General features: G+C 42.3%; 3 protein-coding genes across 5 annotated transcripts in view; 1 reads left to right on the plus strand and 2 right to left on the minus strand.

Annotated features, from left to right (window-relative positions):
• Nucleotides 1–284: 284 nt before the first annotated feature.
• LOC306933483 (intracellular hyaluronan-binding protein 4-like) lies at nucleotides 285–6,279 on the plus strand. The gene is made up of 8 exons (XM_079515729.1): nucleotides 285–647; nucleotides 1,868–2,036; nucleotides 2,294–2,431; nucleotides 3,192–3,269; nucleotides 3,366–3,467; nucleotides 4,477–4,618; nucleotides 5,508–5,690; nucleotides 6,031–6,279. Exons 1-8 carry the CDS (start codon nucleotides 410–412, stop codon nucleotides 6,097–6,099), a joined length of 1,119 nt encoding a protein of 372 aa, XP_079371855.1. The 5' UTR covers nucleotides 285–409; the 3' UTR covers nucleotides 6,100–6,279.
• A 1,600-nt stretch (nucleotides 6,280–7,879) lies between these two features.
• Nucleotides 7,880–20,367, minus strand: cdc14b (cell division cycle 14B). Of its 3 annotated transcripts, none has more exons than XM_079517068.1 (16): nucleotides 20,004–20,366; nucleotides 19,616–19,706; nucleotides 18,542–18,617; nucleotides 18,221–18,313; nucleotides 18,041–18,117; nucleotides 17,861–17,927; nucleotides 17,562–17,624; nucleotides 17,384–17,471; nucleotides 16,962–17,192; nucleotides 15,450–15,588; nucleotides 14,716–14,881; nucleotides 14,466–14,563; nucleotides 9,943–9,990; nucleotides 9,727–9,849; nucleotides 9,352–9,481; nucleotides 7,880–8,722 (listed from the first exon to the last, which is right to left on the minus strand). In XM_079517068.1, exons 1-16 carry the CDS (start codon nucleotides 20,071–20,073, stop codon nucleotides 8,702–8,704), a joined length of 1,581 nt encoding a protein of 526 aa, XP_079373194.1. In that variant the 5' UTR covers nucleotides 20,074–20,366; the 3' UTR covers nucleotides 7,880–8,701. The 3 variants fall into 3 exon arrangements, with proteins under 3 accessions (XP_079373194.1, XP_079373193.1, XP_079373195.1); XM_079517067.1 differs by having other exon boundaries at nucleotides 9,334–9,481; nucleotides 20,004–20,360; XM_079517069.1 differs by lacking the exon at nucleotides 9,352–9,481 and having other exon boundaries at nucleotides 20,004–20,367.
• A 1,632-nt stretch (nucleotides 20,368–21,999) lies between these two features.
• Nucleotides 22,000–22,491, minus strand: part of prxl2c (peroxiredoxin like 2C) — a gene marked incomplete at its 5' end in the record, with an annotated part of 6,432 nt that continues 5,940 nt past the window's right edge. The window contains one exon of the mRNA XM_079516924.1: nucleotides 22,000–22,467. Within this exon, the coding sequence (XP_079373050.1) occupies nucleotides 22,337–22,467 (131 nt within the window). The 3' untranslated portion in view covers nucleotides 22,000–22,336. The remainder of the gene's footprint in view (nucleotides 22,468–22,491) is intronic.

The raw sequence follows: 22,491 nt of genomic DNA on the forward strand, positions 1-22,491 counted from the left end.
ATAATATATTCAACAAGTTTACAATTTAAACATTTTAATTATTAAAACGCAAAAGGTAGGCCTACAGTAATTGATTTGATGACTGAAGACCCATGTTTAATAATAATAACTATTCATCATTATTTAAGTGAGCATCTCTGTATGATTGCATGCTGTGCTTCTTTTTGCAAAAAGTATTCAATCTGTCAGATCATGCAACGGTCCCAAGAGCTAATGAATATTGAGTAAAGGGGCGTGGTATTTCATCCCCACCCCCACGTGCAAACGTTTAAAAATCTCAACAATCAAACAGCGTTTGCTGCCGGGTGGCGGGTGTTGATTGTATCGGTTTGTCTGTGGTTTGAATCTGTACGTTAAAGATACGAATTAATGTTTCTATAGCATAAACTGTAGAACTGAGGTGGAATTGATGATACATATAGCGACGATGCTACCAGACGCCTATGGTTGTGTTGTGGCGAACAGATTTGGGGAGCTTCTGGATGACGATGCTGACCCCTTCGACTTGATCAATGAAGCCGAAAGTGAGAAAGAAAAGAAGAAAGAGGAACTGAAGAAGAGCGCTGTTAAACAGAAGAAACCCGGACAGAGAGAGTCGAGAGGGATTTGCGTTCCGATTGATAGGACGAATCAAGGGTCCCTGGCAGGTAACTGTAGTACAGTAGTAGTAGGCAATGTCTTTCTTTCGCGACATCATCATCATCATATCCGGAAGTTATGCGGGAACGCCTACTGAGTGGCAAATAACTACTTTCTGGCCTTGACAGCCCATACATCCCAACAAAAGTCCTATTTGATTGCATTAAATGACTTTAAACAACATTAAATTCACTTTGCCACTCGATCTGCCATTCACTTTACCCTCTTATCACAATACATGCTAGACGGCGTGGATCACACAGTCTTGTAATGTGTAATCTGGCAAAGCACAATCTAAAACCACCAGTAATATGTATATTGTGGTCAATGCTTTCTCTTCTATGCTTTAGTCTGACTCAGAGCCATAGAGTAAGACCACAGATAAGTTACGAAAACTCTGTTCACTTCATGGGGATAGGCTCTTCGACATAGACTTCTATTGGTTTGTCCCAGTTTACGGAATGCATTGGAGTCTATGGGCTCGCGCGAGTACTGTCATGAACCACGTTTTTTCTCTCCCTGGAAATAAAAATGTCTGGATTTCCGAGGCCTATGAACCACGTGACCAGGCTGTTTTCTGCCCTCTCAATGTCGTAACTCTGTCTTACTCTATGGCTCTGCCCTCAGCTCGTTTGAGCCCTGGCCCCTGGGCATGCCCAGTTCAGTGCAATCTCTGGGCTAGGCCCCCGAGTGGAATAGTAAGAGTGGTGACTGGTGACACGCTTTGATCTCGCCGCAAAGCGGGTGCCTATGGGCTATAAGTTCCAAACATTTGGAACTATCCCATTGAGATAGAATGAGCACTTCCGCATTCCATTGGAGTGGAGTCAACGCTAGTGTCGCCACTCATACTATTCCACTCGGCTAGGGCCTAGCTGCTAGGCTGGTGACTGGTCAGTGACAGTTAACTCCTATTGGCATCTGTCTGGCATTTTGTTTTATAATGCAATTTTGGGTCATGGCTGGGATGGACGACCTAAATTATTTTCAGCACGGACTCTATTTGAACAAGCCATTTAAGCACTGTTTCTTGCAATTTCTGAGGACGACATGCTCCAGAACAGTGCCAGTAAGCCCAGCACACTGCATAAGGCTAAACTCACTTCACCGCACTTCAAAATAATGTGTGAGCATCCCCATAGCTGTGGGCAAAAATCTCACTTGTCTCAGGCCGGCACTGTGCTTAACTGTAGTCTTGATTATAAATGATTGTAATTATTTGCTTTAGGCCGTAAGCCGAAACCACGTGGTGGAGTGGTGAATAATTTGACTGGCAATGCAGCAGTGGAGCCCCAGGGAGTCATGAACCGTCCTGTTTTGAGGGAGCTCAGCAGGCGACAGGGTGGTTTAAGGGAGCCTAACCAAGAAGACCTCCCAAAGGAGTATTCCATTCCAAGGTATGTATTTACAAATGCAGTTGACACACAACCCTATATTTATTATTTAATTTTACATGGTGTTGGTGTATTAACTATTAGGCTATGGAGCCCCCAAAGTCCAATGTGTGCTTTAAAATGAACCCCATCATCAGCTGGTCTAGGAAACTGCGTAATCGATACATTTCTATTCTAATAAGAAATGCTGCCCTGGCCCTCTCATCTCTCAGGGTCACTATTAGTGGGCTGAAAAGAATTCTGATGTAATTTGTCCTCAGATCATCCTATGATGCAGACTTTGATCGCAGAGGTCGAGGGGGATACACAGGGAGAGGTGGAGGAAGAGGTGCATACTCCAGGAATTCAGAAGACTTCAACCCGAGGGGCAAGAGAGAATTTGATCGGCACAGTGGAACGTAAGGCCTAATTTTCCTCTCGGTGTCGTTCTTGCTGGTCTTGTCTCACAGGGTTGTCTACATGCAGTATGGTTGCTTCCTTGTATTACAAGGTTTTCTGAATGCAATGTGGTTCCTTGTCTCATAGGCCCTGTTTAGAATGGCAGCCACATCCAGTCTAAAACAGATTTATCATTAAGTGCCATATCCAGATTGGAATCTGATTTGTTTTATGATGTGGAATCAGATTGTTTTTTTGTTTTTTTTTAATCAGACTTGGGCCACATGTGGTTTCAAATGTGATTCAAATCTTTCTAAAAATGTCTGTCTGAACGCTCTAACGACCCAAGTCACATATCCAACTGTCCAAAATGCACTTGCAGCAAGAGCCAAGTGCCACTGATATCATTTGAGAGTGAGAATTGATCTTGGGTAATCATGAAAACAAAACAATAGCGGTATTATTTTACGGAAGAAATGGCGACAAAACATTTTCCACTGTTTTCATGCATGTTTTCATGAATTGCGTCATTAGCACTGCTACTGAAACGGATAGGTTGTGCAGGGAGGCTCTGGGTTGTTTAAATCAGTCTTGTCTAAACACACAGATCTGATCACTTGAGAATAACAGTCGGTCCTAAAGATTGCATTTGAGAAATAAATTGGATTTGACTGCAGTCTAAACGGGGCCATAGGGTCATTTACACTTTTACAGGCAAAGTACCATAATAATATTTCTGAACCGCATTTTGGGTTGTTTTCGTTTTGCTTGTAATTACAGGGGCAGGGGCTTGTCCCCAGAGGACAAGAGAGGAGGCAGAGGACCTTATAACTGGGGTCCTGTTGGAGACACTGCTGAGTAAGTTAAGTTGACCTTCACCAATGACGTGATGACCTTTTGTATAAGGTCATGGGAGCGGGGTGACTAAGACATTGTTTTGTTATCTTTTAAAAGTGAGTTGATGGAGGTTACATCGGAGGTGACATCAGATGCTACAGCCAAACCTGAGGACCCTCAACCCAAGGACTCCCATCCACCAGTGGCGGGAGAACCCCTGTAAGTTATGAAGGCCTAAAGGGCAATATATTTAGGTCTAGTCCGCAGTTGTTGGAGATGAGAGGCACTTCCGCGTTGGCCACAGAAGCGGGTGGTGGTGGTGGTGTGTGTGTGTGTCCATGAAATGGCTCATAAGCAAACAAAACATCTGTCTTTAGAACAGAGAACGGATCGTTTTGATAAAAAGTAGGTTGTAGTTAATGTGCGTCTACTACCAAGACACTTCCCTCACCTTTTTATAAAACGGGCAATTTACTTTAATATATGAAAGCATCTGAAACAGACATTCTCCTGTTGTAGTTGTATGCTACATGTGTGAAAGGCTCACACCGGACTATGTCCAAACTTGATTCCCTGGACATTTTCCAGTGTTCAAATGAGAAAGCAGCTTATGATGACCTTTTTAGGTGAAAATGGGCCATATCATGCTCAACTGTGGGGTTGGATCATACCTTCCATGTGAAAATGGTCAATATGACCTTTGTATTCAGTATGCAAATACACACTTATGGCAAAAAGTGGTGCAAGAACACAATTCCTTTCCTTTAGGCCTTTAGGGGGATACCAAAAAGACTAGTACTGGTACACAGTAACCTGTGCCAAGGTTCCAAACAAGCAGCTGTAGCGATACCGCAAGGCAATGAACTCTGACCAGTTTGATCTGAGAAACTTTATTTTTTAACTGTACAGGTTGAATAGATTGTTTGCAGAAGCACTAGCTTTAAAGGGATAGTTCACAATTTTTGAACTTAAGTTGTGTGAAATACTTGCCATTAATATAGTGGTTGCAACTGTATTAATTGATTGCCCGAGTCCCGTGGTGGGAGTTCTGCTCTGGTTTTGGTGAATATTAAGTTGTTCCGGTCATTTTGTGGGGGGCACTGGGGCCATGCATTAAAAGTAAATTAATCCACAAAACTAACGTAATTTGTATTGTTGACCCACTTCTAAAATATTAGTGCAACTTTCGTTCAACTTTGACCCCTCTATCACATTCTATTTTTCGCAGACTCATTCTACATTCTATGAGTCTGGATGAGTGGAAAGCCCGGCAGGAAATGAGTCGCCCCAAGGTGGAGTTAAACCTACGCAAGGCCGACAGCAAGGTCCCCTCCAAAGCTACAGTCATACATCAGTCCAAGCATGTGGAGGTGAGAATGTGTTTCCCATTTCATGGGAAAAGGAGCAGAGATCATTGGCCCAGCACAACGTGCACATTATGGGCCGCAGACGACTGCACTAAGACCCCATATTCAGAACGGGATCCTGCTTTATAACATTTTAGCTGAGTTTTAACCGTGGCATTCCTATTTTGGTTATGCATTATAGGCACATTTTTCAAAATAGTTTAGAAAATGGATGTACAACTCATTACACTGAGCTTGTACGATCAGCTACTTGATAGTGTTATTTCAAATTAGTCAAAATAGGGCGCAAGTGATTAAAAGCTATATTATGCTGAATCACTTGATGGCGCTGCTGTACTGCTCTTGCTGAATTTATGACTACACCCAGTGATGATCAGTGATGTGATGTCACAGAGCAGGTGTATTCCACCAGTTGTTATTCGAGCCAGTGCAAAAAATATTGTCGGTCTCACTCAGTCCATAGAGAGGAGTGCAGCAGTAGCTTTTTACCCTACCTGTGGATTCACTCATTTAAGTTGATGAGGGAATAGGTGACTGTTGTGAAGTGAACTAGCCTATCAACAGGCCTGTGGAAATGTAATGGGGATTTGAGTAAAATTCACAACTGGTTTTCTATCATACCAAATTTGTAGTGAAACATTTAAGTGGGTAATTCTGTAAAGCAGCAGTGTTGAGAAAGAATAATTGTATCCCATGATGTAGTTTTCAGAACGGGACTGAAAATGCTGTTCTTCCTCTTGCTAGAATTTGAATGGCTGCTAATGTAAAGGGCATTGACAGCCACTTAGCCAACCAACCTTCTGCCAGATGCCTCTGGTTTCTGCCTCGTTGCATTTTCCTTTCCTTGAATTGACTGCATTTCTCGCAATTCCTCTCCAACCTCTGTCTACAGAATAAGGCGTCTCTGGAGTACATTGAGGAGGAAGGCTACTATGTGCGCAAGGCAAATGACATCACTTCCTGCCTGGACATCAATTTTGGCAGCCTGAAACGCCCTACACGAGGCAGAGGACGAGATACCAGGGAGAAACCAACCAGTCCTACGGAGAAACCTGAAACCAGGAGGCCCTTGATGGTATGTTCTCAATGTCACTGTATATTAGATGGACCTTCCTTTTTCTGAAGGCTTACAGAACATAAAACAAGTCCACCACCCATGTATGATAAATTCACTGAATCAATAGGCGTGTGACATCATCATACCCGGAGTTATGCAGGAACACCTGAGTGCCCAAAGAAATTGCCAGCAATAGGAGTGTCGTAGAAAAGGAATTTATAAGGGCTAGATATTCTCCATCAGTTGTTTTTTTAAGTAATGGCGTAGAGTTTAGTCTAAGCCTGATTTATAACATGATGCGTTGTGTATGTTTTTGGTCACAACAAAGTCTAACTCGAGCTTAACGTCTTGTTTTTAGTTCCAGACTGAAGTGGCTCCAAACCCAGATGACCCAGAGGACTTCCCAGCTCTAACAGCAGGAAGATAAATGGACTTTGGCTCTGTGGGACATTTCTCTCCTCACTGGTGTAAAAAAAGGGTTGTACATCAAGCATTGCATTTGTTTTGTGCATGTCAATGTTTGCTGGGTTTTATTGTACATTTTCACTGTCCCACTGAAAGCAATGTTTATTTGACCTGAGAATAAACCATACTGCAAATGTTAAAATTGCTGGTCTTTTTCTCACCCCATGTTCTTTGACATACCTGGAATTTATGCGGGAACAACTGAATGCAAAACCTTCCGCCCATACATCCAAACAGAAAAGTCCTGATGTTAAACTCTCTTTGCTAATCACTTTGTGCATGTGCATACCCTCTATTTTTGAGTGGTGCAAACCACTCCAACGACTGGCTTTGTTAGTACGTGTGTGTTTGTGCCTGTACGGGTGAGCATGGTTGCTATGGTTAGTATGTGACGTCACTGACATCACCGACATAAATGTGTAGTTGCACCACTCAGTTCATACGGGTGTGATTTTTAACTAGTAGGGTGAAAATCTTCAGGTTTACCTTTTTAAAGGGTAATGTATCCTGGCATCACCTCAACCTTTTTCTGACAAGACCGCTTGGAGTCATTGGACTGAATATGTAAGGACAAGACCTTCATAATTTGGAGTTTTCAGGTCATTAGTATTAAAGTCAATTTGGACTAGTGTCTGAATGGCTTGTTACTGTTCATAGCCTTTGGTGGAAGTTTACCTCAGCTTGTTGGTGGATTTTAAAATTAACCAGTAAGACGCCTCAGGGTGAGAAGCGACTTTGCCCTAAAGGGCAAGGTCTCGTGCACTGGCCATATGGAGCGTATCTTGAGTGTGATGCGGTCAGATCAAGATATGGTGTGGTTTGGTCCATTGAATTCCATGCCTTGGGCAAATGGGCATGGCATCACCAAAATCCTAAATGTTTGCCAAATTCACAATTCCATGCCAAGTCACTCCCAGTACTCAAATCTCATGACTCGCTGTTGCTAACTTGCTAGATCTTGCTGATACAGACTAACAAAAATAAATCCTGACTGTCTATTTTGGGTACAGTATTTACTTCGAGTATGGGGCAACGGTAATGTGCTCATGATCACTCCATTGTAATTAAGGCCAACGTCCTACTGTACTCAGAGGAAATCAAAGTTTGGGTGTGCTATGGCAGTGGTTCAAACATTGTCATGTATTGGGCAACGGACTCCATCTGAAGATGAGTGCATTTTTTTTCCAAACTGATCTACAAGGTCACAAGTGAACTTGAAGATTGCCTACTTTAAAATAGCCTGTTAAACACTTTACTCAGTTGGATGAGAGCAAGCATGAAGTCAATTCCAGCACACTCCAACCAGTAGTACAAGTTATTGGGTTCTGAAATAAAATCTGTAAGTGCACTTTTTTGCATAATGAGGGGGTCACCAATCTGTAGTTTATCACTGGTGATCATGAAGGAGCAGGGTGCAGTATTTAGTTTAGACTTGGTTTAGACTAGTCATTGGTTAGACCAGTCATTAGTCCTACAACTACAATATCTCAAACCCTCATCCTAACCTCCCACGGGCAACACACCTAAACCTAACCTTAACCCATGTCTAACCAATGACTAGTCTAAACTATGCACCCCGAAGGAGCACAGTAAATTCCATGGCAATCTGCTAGTAGTTTTCATAATGGTTGGGACATACAGTATGTTGGACTGAATGGCTATGATGGGGCCATTCATTGAGCCCCATGTCTGAAAATACATCTTGAAACAGCATGAGAACAAACTGTACCACAAACCAAACTAGGAGTACAGTATGTTTTAATTAAAAAGTGTTGTCTCCATGTGCTCTGAGCAGATGTTTAGTGCATCATGAACATACTGTAGGTAGGCTATTAATTATGGCCCTGACAAGCACAGATCTCTATTTGATAACATGATTCATTCCAACATGTAGTACAAAATATTTACAAAATACAAACTTCTGTATATCAAATGAGTCATCTATTTACAGTTTCAAAATACAGCAGCTAAAGAGAAATAAGCTCCACAAGAAATGGACAAATAAACATGTAATGAGCTAAATCTTAGTAGCGGTGCAGAAAAAAATAAAAGATGCACGCGGTACTGCAACAACATTGGATGCAATCAGTGGCATGAAAATTGCAGTGGAAAGTGCATTCATAATGTACGACCATGAAGCTCAGCTAAAGCTTCGCGCAATTTAACATCAAAACATTATTTAAACTTAACATGCCCCTCAGGGACTAGAAGCTTGCTGTTTGAGAAAATTCACATATCGACGTGACGGTTTGACAGTTCAGAACCAATCTGAGGATTACGAACGCATGCATCAACAAGTATAGAAACAACAAGGCAATGATTAAGCTATGAAATTGTTGCATGACGCTGTATTAAATAACCATTAAAATGAAAGAATTGTCAATCTGGCTGTACATGTTGATTATAACTATTGAATTTCAAAAGATCATTTCTTAAACATGATCCACAATGAACTAAACATAAGACCGAAATGTATTCCAATCAATTCCTTTGAATTTGGGTAAAATAAAATTGAAGAATTTCCTCAGCATATTCCGTCCACCATTCAACGAAGTAGAGGTGCTCTAGCTGTGGGTATGGAGTGGCTGCAAGGACAAATGTGACACAATTAAAATAAACATCCTAGTCTATAAAACCTGATGTTGCAAAGACATTTTCAAGATGGCAAAGCAAATTCATTATGACACATAAAAGAGGCAATGAGTGAAAGCCAGACGGTGGAAATGGGAAGAATAGAAGAGGTAGATACCAGAGCCTGGAAAAGCGCATCGAGTGCAAAGGGGAGCGAGCTTTTCGTCCTCTGGACACAGTGTGTCTGTTCCAGAGAATAAACATACATACAAAGGAAGAAAGAGGGAAATGGACATGGTTATCCGATTAGTGCCAACAGAGGACACAGTCACCAAGCAGCCATTATCTCAAGGCAGAAAGACACAGTGAGGAAAGTGAGGAAAGCAGAGACCAGAGAAGCTATAGCCAATCATACTCCAGAATCACCTCGTCAGAAACGACATGCAAGAAGCCGTTTAGGAGAATAGGGACCGGTAGAGAAACATCTAGCAACCAGACAGTAGTACAGAATGATGTGTCAGAAGATGACGTAGCACCTAGTATTGAGCACATTACTCTCATTTTTGATTGACAACAGAATAGTTTTAAAAAGTAGGACTCCACATGGGGTCTGAAGAGAGCTTGCCTGCTGATGGGCGTGTACCATGTTTAGGTTGATTGTGTTGGTTGCGAGTCTATGGTCGACGCATGGCTCACAACATAGCGGGTCACTGTCATTGGCCACTACATGCAAGTTGCCTAGGGACTTGGCTAGCCTGGTGTGACAAAGGGAACTGGGAGAAGGAAGGAATTAATTGTGTTAAAAAAGAAAACAGGTTCCATGAGTGGCTATAGCTTCTCACTCCACTTAAACTTTTGTAATGAATTATATTTTCTATTAAATTCTGATAATTGAATACACAAAGAACGATGGGGGACTGAATCAAATTGCTACATTTAGTTGTGCTACCCATCCCAACAGCAGATCTCTGGGTGTGGTAGATTAATGTTTGTAGTGTGACGAGCCCGCCCCACTAACCTGCCCACTACTCCGTTTGCTGGCAGTGAGGTTCTGGTCCGCTTTCTGCTGTCCGAGTGGTCAGACAGAGCTGAGGGGTTCACGCTAGCCTTACAGCTCTGCCCACTGGACTGCAGGATGGTCCTGTGACAGGGATCAAGCAGAGTGCATGTTTAGCTTGAAGAAAACTTTGACTCTGTGTGCACTGTAGCGCAACTAAAAACACACTTTACTTACCGAGGAGACTGCGATGATGACCTGGTGTGAATCTTGTTCTCTTCCTGTCTATAAAGACACAAAACAAGGGAAAGGGGAAGAGACAGCGATGAGGGAGGCATGAATATATTCTGGGCGGAGACTGAGAATATATTCCGTGTAGAGAGGCAGCCAGCAGCCACAGAATCAAACTATTATATTAGACTTAGATTTATAGTTCAAAATGCAGTGGAGTAATTTGTGCAGCTGCAGCAGACAGTGGATGTAAAGTGAAGCTATATGCAACAGGGAAAGCCAGGAGGTGCCACAAATCAGTACAGACCAAAGTGATGCTGTTGATCACATCAATTGTCTGAAAGTATGAGAAAGTTATCCTGAGGGAAACTTCAGAGGGAACCAGCTAAGTCAAGAGATGGTTCGATTAGTCTTTCGCCCCTATACCCAGGTCGGACAACCGATTTGCACATCAGGACCGCTGCAGGTCTCAGTCCAAATCGTCTCTTAAACAGTGAGAGTGTGGGACAATGGTAATGCCAGGACTGTGATGTGGCACAGGGAGAAAACATTGTGCAGTTTCTAAAACTGATTAAAAATATATATATATATAAAAAAAAAGAAAACTCAATCACCAACAAATCAAAAACACCCTCAAGTGTTGGGATGGGTATTGGGGTTTGTAGAGTTGTGGGAGGGAGGATGGTTTTGGGGCTCACTTACAGCATTGTCAGGGCTCCCAGGGGGGCAAGGTATATTAAATGGAAGTAAGGTCACCAACGTCATTTTCACTATCATGCAATTCCAGATGGCAGATTCGTCGCACCATTGGAGCCAAACTGCACCCGGAAGTTCGGCAGAATGCACTGTCAATGAGAGCTCAGTGACCAGCTCATGAACAAACACTATTTCTGAATGACGGAGATCTTTTGTAAAGTAATCACTTCTGGCAAATAACAGAAGACATTTAACACATTGTCTGCTGTGTTACTTTTCGATGTGTACACTGTGTAATTTTATAGAGGTATCTAAAGAGCAAAAAGTACGTTTCTGAACGTGCCAAGTACTGCCCTGTGCCAAGTATCGCGTGACTGCCCACCGTTTCCTGTCTGGCAGCCAAATCTCACAAGACCCCCGGGAACAGAAACGATACCTGCTGCTGTTTAAATCCTAAAAAAAAAAAAGTACTGTGCACTCTGTGCACATCGAAAAGCAACCGATTAGAAAACAAACTGTGATACGTCTTCTTTTATATGCCTGAACCGATTATATGACAAAGGTCTCAATGGTTCATAAATAATGTTTGTTATGAGCTGGTCCAGCTTGCTCCATTCACTGCTTTGTATACATGTCACTTCCGGTGCGAGATTTGGCTCCCATGAAAGTGTCATGGTGCAGCACAGTCACGTGACCATGACACTTCCTTCTCTAATTTTCCTTTGCAAGGGGCAGGAAACAGGATAGGGGTTTGGGACACAGTCGGGCAGCAGAGATCATTGAAATGCTAACATTTCAATAAAGAAATGCAGGCTGGAAGAAGGGAAGCCATACATAGTCCTCCACAGGGCAAGGGTACACATAACAGGGATGAGAGCCATGGCTACCAGCCATCTGAAAAGGACACATACAAACAATAAAAGAAAAAGACAATGACAATAGAGAAAAATAAAATAAAAGTACAAGAAAGGAAGGAGAGGCGAGAGATGCCTAAGTAAGTAGGTCGGGAATGGCTTATTGTCGGATGTCGGTATCAGCCGGTAACACGCAGGCAGAAGTCTGTCCCCGTTACAATGCGCTAGACCCCTGGGAGATGGATGCTGAGGTGGAGCGCCACACCTACCATCAGCTCCCAGTACTTACCACACGACTTGCTGCACCCAAGTCGTGCTACTCATACGCCGAGTTGGTCCAAAGGTAAGAGCTCTACCGAATGAGCTACCCGGACACGAATGCAGTTGATCAGAATGTAACTAGAGAAATTCACTATTAATTACACCCTTGAGAATTATTAAAATAATTTATTTGGTTGATAGTGTCCATGGAGAGATATAGGTGTGTGAGAGGAAACAAAGCATGTGATGGTACAGGTACATATTCACTGAACGAGTCACAGATGCAATGGGAAACCAGGCGATAAATGAATGCTGAATCCTGCCATGTTTGCACAAATTGAAAACAGGCATATTCGGCACTCATGCATGTCTCAAAAGTTTTCATGCTTGTTGCCATGCAAGAAGGGAAGAGGTCAAACATACTGCCACTGTGTGTTCAGCATGCATTCAGCACTCTACATAACATAAAATAAACACTGGAGCCAGATGGTGGAGTTAGATGTTTGTGTTATCTAGTATGCTGATAAGGTCTTTGGGTCTGATGTATGCAAACAAACCTGACCTCCCTTCTGACAATTGAGGTTGAGGGACCCATTTTTTTATCCCCCTCTCTCTCTCTCTCTCTCTCTCTCTCTAGTCTCTTTAGCAGAAAATAACTTGGGCCACTCAAACTGGGGTTAGAATTTTAAAAGGGCTTGGGGTTATTTGTCATGCCATCTTTGAACAATGCCACATGAAGCCACACATTAAGCCACCAACACCTGTGTTGTGTCTAGAAGGATAAGCCTATTACAGTTAACTATTAAAACCTATGTGCACATACAGATACAATACTTTTGACAAGCACATTATGGCTACTAAAACCGACGACTAAAGTACCTATAGTCGACCAAGAGCTACAAAAATCAAACGTTTCTCTTCCGAGTGTTGTTCTCATGGGAAGTGCCAAGTCAGCAGTGTGCCAGGCCAGCCAAGCACTAAATCATGTTAGTCAACTGATCAAGATCTCGCTTTGGAGCCGTGATCAGTTGACCAGCTAGTGCAGGTGCATGAGTACTGAACCGGAGTGCTTTCCTTTAAATCAGCAGATATGCGTAGATATCAGAACAGAGCAACTCAGCCCGTGTCAAATAGTGGCCGATAGCGCAAGACATGCGCAAGTCATGTCATATGGTCAGGTGCATCCATTGACTGCATATCCGCCTTAGGGTTAATTTATACTTCGTCAGACAACCGTGTGAACAAACAAAACAAAACAGCAAATGTGTCATGACTTGTGACAAGCTTTTTAATGGAAAGTCTGTTTCGTCAAGCAACACGGTCATGCGACGAAGCATAAGTCCGGCGTTACACCACAGACCGACACGCCAAAAGAAAGGCAGTCGGCCATACCGTTAGCCATACCATTCACTGGCATAGCAACCGGGTCTACAGGAAGAGGATGTCAGTTAGTAAGTGACATGCACTTACCTCCATCATACAAAACCTCATATCCTCTCTCTCTCCCCTCTGCCCCACTCTCTCTGCCTCTGTCTGCTATCTTTTGAACGGCAGGCAACACACTGGCCACACCGTACCCATGAGATTGCAGCAGAACACTACCGCCTGCCTGACATGGGATAACAAAGGCCAAAGCCATGTAGGTACACAGGCAGAGGCACGTTAACCATCCACAGAATTAAGTGCAAAAATGGTCAATAGTTGAATTCACTCGGGTACAAGTGATCTGGTTTGACATGACTGTTTGAACAGGGACATAATTACATTCTTAGTGGTTCCTCTGTTTTCAGTCATGCAATGGTATGATTCATGCCACAAAGTGTCTAACTTCATAGTCATAACTGCAATACAGTGCCCCCTGTTGGTACGGTTGCCACGCTATTGGCTGTGTAGAATGATTTACATAGTAAGTAAATATTTTTTTGTCCACGTCACCCTCACAGATTTTGATGAACGGACACAGCTTATGATTTTAAGTTGTGTGATATATTGTATGTAAAGCAGTTTTACAGTTTTTACAATTTGTTTCCCCTCTTCAAATCAAAGTTGTCAGGGAAATAAATACGGCAATAACGTTGAGATGTTCTGTAAGTCCAGTATTTGACAAAAGGCATCTTCATTGTACATCAGCAAAGACAACCTCCATCCAACTCTCCAAGTAAATTTGTCTTCCACTCCTTGCTCTAAAAAATGTCATAATCACGCATCCTTTAGCAGAAATGTTCAAGATTATTAAAAAGAAAAAGCTCACAATGTGAGCTTTTAATTCAACTATTAAAATAAAAAAGAATCCAAATTGATTCTCCCCTCCTAGGACTTACAGGTATATACATGCAGGACTATAGAGGTATATAGAATACTGTACGTAAATAAGTAAAGGAAAGTAGCCATGCCAAAAACAATGTCTATAGCTACACTGAACTAAAATAACTCTAAAGAAGCATATTGTGGACGGAGGCAATGGTGAAAGAATGACAAAATAAAAGTATGCATGAATCCTGTAATTCAAACTGTGCCACAAAAGAAAGAACAGATTGGAGTAGCATTACATAACCTCTTTGGGTTTTTACAAACCCTCACCATGTTTTTTTTAATCAATATCAACCAAAGAATTGTTATATGCCTTAAAAAATAATAGAGGGGTCCCTTATTTCAATGTACTGAACAAGCCAAAGTAATGACTCATGTTGGCAATTTGTAGGCAGCTTGGATACTTACGACAGCGAGCCTGTGGATGATCTGGACTGCCTCTTGCTCTTCAGGGCCCGCAGTTTGTCCCCTTGTGTTAGACCATTCCTCTCTTCTTCATCGTTGTACTGAACATTATCCAATACAACACAGACACAAAGAGCAAGGACTGATGAGTCATTCAATAGCTTTAGTTACTGCTTGTGGAAGTCATGTGAAGAAGAAACCATACTCAATCATGGTAGTCTAAGAAGAGCAGGATCTCTCTCTCAGAACTCACCAGCTCTGCTTCCTCCTTATTGAGTGTGTTGTTCTTGTTGTTCCCGTTGATGGTGATGTCGTCGACCCCGGACAGGATCCTGGTGACCGCCATCTTGCCGTTCTCCGGCTCGTTCATCGTCTTCTCCCGGAACACGTCTCCCTCTGCCCACATATTGTTCTGCTTGCTGACAGACACAATTAGGCCGGCTTTAGACTGCAGTCACAAAGTCAAATCCGATTCAAATCCGATTTTTTTCCCGGTCATTCACACTACAGTTTGCAATTGACCAGATCCGATCTGTGCATTCAGACTGATTTTAACAACTCAATGCAAACGTCAGTAGCGCTCGGGTCACACTGCAAGTCACGTTTGGACAGTGCGATATGTGACTTGGGTCACTTCATCTGGTCGGATTTAAATCAGATTTGAAACCACCTCTGAATGTGACTCAAGTCACACTTGAAAAAAAAATGTGTCCATGTGACCTGTCTGCATTTAGACTTATTTAAGCAAATCAGATTTCTGTCTTTAAGTGACACAAATCTGATTCAGGCTAGATTTGGCTGCCAGTGTAAATTAGGCCTTAGAACCGGCCTTAGAATTCCCCTTGTTTCCATGCCAAAACTCTGAAGTCAGTAGCCATCCACGTCTGATAATTTCACGGTAATAGGAAGTAGAAATTGGCAGTGCAATGAGCTGGCCATGACATAAACAAAAGATTATGAGCCGTTAGAACTTAAACAAAGACTTACTCCTCGACAAAGTTCTGCTGAGGCCCGATGACGGATCCTGGTCGGCAGATTCTAATCCATGCGATGGCTTCTGCAGCAGTCAGGCAGTAATGCTTCATCATATAGCAGCCAATCAGAGTGCCGGTTCGCCCCAGGCCAGCTGGAAACACAGCTGTAGTTGTTTACAACTGTTTATCGACAGGAATCGTCCTATAAACAGTCACTGAGATGTTTCACCCATCTTGGAAAAGGTTTACCAGTGCAGCAGGTAAACATACTTTAACATACTAGGACATGAGAGGGCAAATTGAGTCTGACATTCCCAGTCTGTTTTCACTTACAGTAGTATACCATCTCCAAGAGGGTTTCAAACATCCAATGCAGCATCCCATACTGCTCTGATGTCACATGAATCCTCATGTAAAAATTAATCATCTAGCTGCGATCAGCCCGATTTCATAGAACACGGCTGTACTGGACTGCTTTCCTGAACACAACTCTGAGACCTCTTTTAGACGGCGACCATCTCCAGATTAAATGTCAAAGTCCCGTTGCGTTCTCATTTTTTATTGACCCTTTACACGAGAACGCACACTTTATGAAAACGCTATAATGTCGCTAGGTGGCGGTAACGGGCTGCCAAATAGACCAGTCACACGTTGTACAAGAAGAAGAGCCAGCTCCCCCTTCACGCAACCCTATCAGGGTTTTGCTTCCAGAACACAACGTGGTTGTGGCCGTCGCTCACTGCCTGCTTTCTATAACGCATCGAGGTGACAGACAGGCTGACAGACAGCCCAGAGCATGCAGGCAGAGCGCACCACGGGATGGTTATATATTTTATAATACATTAGGCTACATAAATGTGCCGCCTATAGCAAAGGCATTTTATTTACATCAAGGTTTTACATTCACCTTCGCTGATGAGCAGCGCTTTGTAGGTGAGGAGGGAGGCTTGTTCAGGAACTCCATTATATCATATATGGCACTGCATCAATGTAATAAATATGCGCTGTGAGCCAACGTGAAAGCCATGATGTCATAAGTTTTGCGGATTCACCGTTTTGCCTGTTTACATGGAGAAGGGATAAAACGGCATTCTCAAAGATTTCCACTCTGGAAGGTGGTTTCACTTTGTTGCGTTTTCACCTCCTGAAAACACCGTTCTCGTCTAAAGGGACACCAGCAAACGATACTTTATTTTGCGGTTTTCTATGAACATCATTCTCGTGTAAAGACCACCTCAGTGTGTACAAATGGAACCAGTTAATTTGCGGATGCAATGGACACACCTGGAAACCATAAACAAATCTCAAGGGAACAAATTACATTTGTGTCTTATGCTTGGTTGAAGATAAAAGAAGGGGAAATTATGCTTGGTTGAAGATGAAAGAAGGGGAAATTATAATAAAGCAGATGTTAATGTCACAACCTTTAAGTGTTTATTTAGTGGAAAAAGCTCTGATGGAGACCATTTATCAGACCAATAGTGGGTAGGGATTGGTTAGGTAAGCTTTGCTGGACGTTTCTCACCTTTACAGTGGACGGCAATGCCTCCTTCTGCATTTTCACAGATGTTGAGAAACTTCCTGACGATGGCATCATTTGGCGTGCTTCCATCTACAAAGAAGAGGTCGTGGTGCTCAAATCCTGAGTCTGTGAAGCGTCTGGCGTCGTACATCTTCTTGTTGAGACGAATGATAGTGGTGATATTGTGTTTCCTGAAGTAAGGGAAGTATGCCTCGGGAGCATGGAGAGGGTACCCTTGAGGAACAGACAATATATTCAACATTTTGCAGACAAAAATGCCAATTTTATCCATTCAATTCAGAGACTAAACACATTTAACACATACTGTATTTGTAGTCTGCACGTAGGTAAATTACATTAGAAAATGCAATGACAAATGTAAAGTTAAGCAGTAGCAGCAGCCAATGCATGTTTGTTTAACTCACCATTCTCAATTTTGCTTTTTGGGTGAGGCCCACTGAAAGCAAGGAACTTTCCAGGAATGATCCAGTTGAAATCTCCATTTTCTGCTCTCTGCAGCAATAAAAGGTACAAAAAGGTTAAAACAAATACCCTTACCTAAAGCTACACAAAGAACTTTTATCAAAAGTCTTCGTTTCATACCTCATAGTGTTCATATTCCTCTACATCAAAGTTGGAGAAGTCAAGCCAGCCAAACTGCAGAGCCTTGGAGAAATGTTTATTGAGAGTTAGAAGCATGATATACTTATTTTTGAGTGGTGTAAACCACTCCTACAACTGGCTTTGTTAGTTTACGTGTCTGTCTGTCTGTCTGTCTGTCTGTTCGTACCAAAAAATGTCAGACCACAGCTGATCAGTCTATATAAGACCTTACACCACTCAGTTCACACGGGTGTGATTTTTTAATATATTAAGTTAACTTTGTAACCCAAGTGCTATACCTTGTGGACAGCACGTAGACAATCCAGAATGTTCAGGTTGTACATGCAGGTTCCAAATGATGCATCTCTGAAAAACACAAAACAAATCTTGACAATCATTCCCAGTGTGGCTGTTCTAACTAAGTGTCTTTTCTCTTTCTTAATATCCTCACCAGAATCTGCGTTAGTGTGTTTGGTTACCTGAATGGAAGGTATGCGTAGTTCCTGTACACCAGCAGACTGTAGGCCTCCTCTGGCATCATATGAAGATGCATTACCTTCAAACGAAAGTCACCTGTTTAACACATTTCTCTTGGTTGTTTTGAATACAAATCTGTCTGTGATAATTTACCACACAGACCTTAGGTGCACAATACTTACTGCATATGAGCCAATGAGGTAGGCAGCATTGGCTTGCTTCTTTTGGTCTCCACAGGTATAAAATATGATCTTCTTCTTGGCATGTGTAATGGACTGTACCAACAAATGAAAATACAGTGAGTGTGCCGATTCCTGCCATTAAACAATGTAAACTTGTGTACATAAATTGATTTCATTTCATTTTTGTCTGTCACAATTTATTGTTTGGTACAGTCTGTTGTGTGAGAATGTCAGTTTGACTGCTATGACTATTGAAGTTCCTGGACTGTCCTGTTGTCTTCCCTTTCACTGCGTGCAAATAAGTGTAGTAGGTTTCTTTACCTTGAGCTTCTTTGTGAGCTTGCAACAGAAGCGATAAAACATAGCCAGGTTAAGGGGGCCAAAGTCCGCATAGAAGCTGTGTGTGTGGGGGGGAGAGAGAGAGAGAGAGAGAGAGAGAGAGAGAGAGAGGGGTGGTCAGTGTAGCTTTTCCTTATACATATACCATACAGCAAAGGTCCGCCCAGTCTGGGTATCACAGCATTAGCCATTAGAGCCTATCTGGTATGCTTCTTAACTACTCGGCCACCGGCGCCCCTGATATGCTGTCATTTTGTAACTTTATGGGATATATTCAACCACCTTACTTGTATTGAAAAAAAAAAACAGGGGGTAAAGACTATATTAGGAAAACACCTGCAATATTGGGTCAGCTGGAACAAGCCAAAAAAAAGCTGAAAGATTAGAGGACATTGTTGTATCACAGGCATAAATACTGGGTACAAAAGGTCATTCATATCCTATGCCGTATCCACCTTCAATACGAGTTCATTGAAACAGCATTTTCTCTGTCCCACAGGACCTGAAACTGCTACTGCAGCAATGACAACTATTGTATATTCACTTGGTTTGTTTTCTTTTATTATGGATGTTTTAATGTGGATATTTGTAATTCTGCCAACACCAAATCAAAACTCCTATAGTACAGTAGCAGAAAATTAAGTTGTTAAATTCTTAGATTTGTGTAATACATTTTTTTTAAATTACATCGATTTTAAAATAAATAAAAGACATCGAATAAAAAGTGATTCCGTCTTGAAGTTATGAGCAATTTCCCTGTTAGTAAGTTTTAATTCGATTGTTTCCCCTTATTTTTTTTGCTACATAAAAGTGCTCAAACCAGTTCCAGACAGTGTTCTGGAGGTGTAGGTGTCAGATGCGCTAAACAACACAAAGCGTGTTAAGCATTGTCCGCCCTTTTCACTGCTGTCTGTCAAACATGAGACAAACGTCACAACACAACAGCAGCAATGCATATACAACACTAATCAATCATAACGATAATAATCTTATACACAAAACAAAACAGCATGTTCCATAACTAACTATATATCTGGAATGGGACTCTCAACTTACTTTTCATATGCCAGCTCATCGTCTATGCAGAAACAATGTCGCTCAGCTGTGCTTTTTATCTTCTGCTTTAGTAAGGCGAAACATAGTTTATCTGGAAAACACGGAAATCAGGAGGCAATCAATTATCACACACACACACACACACACACACACACACACACACACACACACACACACACACACACACACACACACACACACACACACACACACACACACACACACACACACACACACACACACACACACACACACACACACACACACACACACACACACACACACACACACACACACACACACACACACACACACACACACACACACACACACACACACACACACACACACACACACACACCAACTTCATGTTTGGGCAACAACTTACCTTTGACGAATTCGACACTTTTAAATGAGATCATCTCGTCAACGGTCATCTTGGACGCAGTTTTCAACATGCTGTCTTGTAATGCAATGCCTGCTTGTTTTTCCTCATAAAAGTGCGCACACAACGATTAAAAACCCGAAAATTGCCCGCTCAAAATAGCGTTTACTAAAACGTAAAATAGAAACTTTGAACAAATCAAAACGTATAACGCGATCGACTTAACAAGGAGAAAGTTACAGAGCAGCAGCGTCGGAGGAGGGCAGGGAGGGAGCTGATATTGCGCACTCGGCTAAAAAACGAACTCTGTCAAAGCCCACCCCCTGCAACTACCAAACTGTTTCGTGTAACGCTATTGGCTGAGGGAGATCGAGGGCGCTACCCCATTGCAGGGTTTACCCGTCAATCAAGCTTCGCCCTGCGCCTTACAATTTAAAGTTCTGCACAGGAGACATATGATAGGCTCTGGGAACGTTGCCCAAGCGGTTGCTAGGACAATGAATGGACCAATGACAGCATGCGCTCTACTTCTATGAACCTCCCTTTCAGAAATCATTTCAGCTGCTGCTTCTCAGCCTGAGCCTGCAGACATGAGACTACAAGAGAAAGTTCTGTTGATGCTGCCTCGGGAGTCGGAAGGACAAATATGACACCGAGCGAGCTCACATAGCACTAGCAGCCCTTCCTCATCCTCTCTCTCCGATCATCCGATGGGTCCACAAGCCACAACTATCTCTCACCAATCCATACAGTGAATATATTAATATAATATGACTAAAATAACGCGATTCACTCTCAGATAAAACGCATACGAAAATATGTGTTTACAAAATTATAAACTTCCGACCATTTTGTATTTTGTTCTACTACACTACAGACTGCGGAAGGTAGTAAATGACGCAAAGCCAGGTTCTGATTCTGACTGCACCGACGATAGGGGACAGATGGTGTCGCCATTTTAGGTCAACCAATATATTTATACAAAAATAAACGAAAATGAATACAAATATGAAATATGATCTTAACTAAAAATGCATTCGCGGTGTGCGGCCGGATGTGCACTATCAGTATATATCCTTGCTGCTGGTGGTCATTGGGTTCGTTCCGCAGTCTCTCTCTTACCTGTTATGCCAATGTAAATATCACACTTTGGCTCCGCCTCTGAGCTGTGAGCAGCACAGCGCTTTTTTCTCGACTCGGGTCGCCTCCTCTCGCTTTTGCGCTTCATTTTGGTTTCATGCGCGCATTGCCGACATTCCAGAATAGCTCCGTCAGATCTCCGGCGTGCACTGCAGATTGTCCCAGTATTTTTTTAGAGCATTATCACGTTGTCATCCCTTTGGTCCTGACTCCTGCGGCTGCGTGTCATCCGAGGAACAGTCGCCTTCTCCTCCAGCCTCTCTTGTGGTGGTGACGTCTGTGAGCAGAGCAAGTTTGTTCTTTCTGAATCTGAATCCCCTGCATGTGACGTATCAGGCTCAGTTATCTAGTTGTCCAGTGCCTGCCCACCCTTCACTGTTCAAAGCCGCTGCTGCATACAATAAACCCATACTGGATATAACAGCTCACCATGATAGATGGATCATGGATGCCTGTACCACTTGATGTTACTAGTATCACTTGCTCCTTCCAATAACTAAAAACGGTCATATGATCATTATGATAGATGATACATTAGCTAGCTATAAATATTAAATACACAAATAAGTTGCAGATAGCGCTAATTATAATATGAGTGGAGAATGCAAGAGGTAGGCCCTATGTCCCCCCCTCCCCCTTTCCCCCATTACTGTAGTGTATATTTGTTCATCTCTAAATGTTCTGATGAATTGAAAATGGTGGACCCTGTTGTAAACAAGTGTAATGCTTTATCAGTGTGTCGTCCACATAGTAACAGTCTTTGTATTGAGTTGTGCTTGCATGTGAAATATACCCATTCTGCAAACTGTTATAGTTCTCTAACATTAGGCAATTTTTACCGTTTTTAAATTAGGGCTTCTTTATTATGACATAGTAGGCCTATAAAGCAGCACCACGCACAGATCCATTTTATGTAAAAAATAAAAAAAATAAAAAGCAGAATAAAAAAATAAAATAAAAACACATCCAATGGCCAGAGTTGGCACAATTCCATAAACAATACAGTTTCCTGAAAATTAGCAGGAAGAATGACATCAGAAACCTCACCCACATAGTATGCATTGTCCAAACATGCAGTCCCCTGTGCACCTCATAAAAGAGGACTTCCCTTGATAGCATGCAGAGGAGCTGCAGACTAGAGCTCAAAAGCAGGCTGACATGTACAATAGACTCAGACTGTGCAGTCTACCATCGAGCTACACATGAATGACCTTGGGCTTATTATTAAAGTCCAGAGTGTGTGGTACTCCAGCAAGCTGCAGGAGCCAGTTAATGGGCATGTGGTCCAGGCGGTTCATGTCAAAATGGACGAAATGAACATCAGAACCTGCAGAGGACCGAGAGATCAAGC

Source organism: Electrona antarctica, assembly GCF_951216825.1.
Source record: "Electrona antarctica genome assembly, chromosome: 12".
NCBI classification, from domain to species: domain Eukaryota; kingdom Metazoa; phylum Chordata; class Actinopteri; order Myctophiformes; family Myctophidae; genus Electrona; species Electrona antarctica.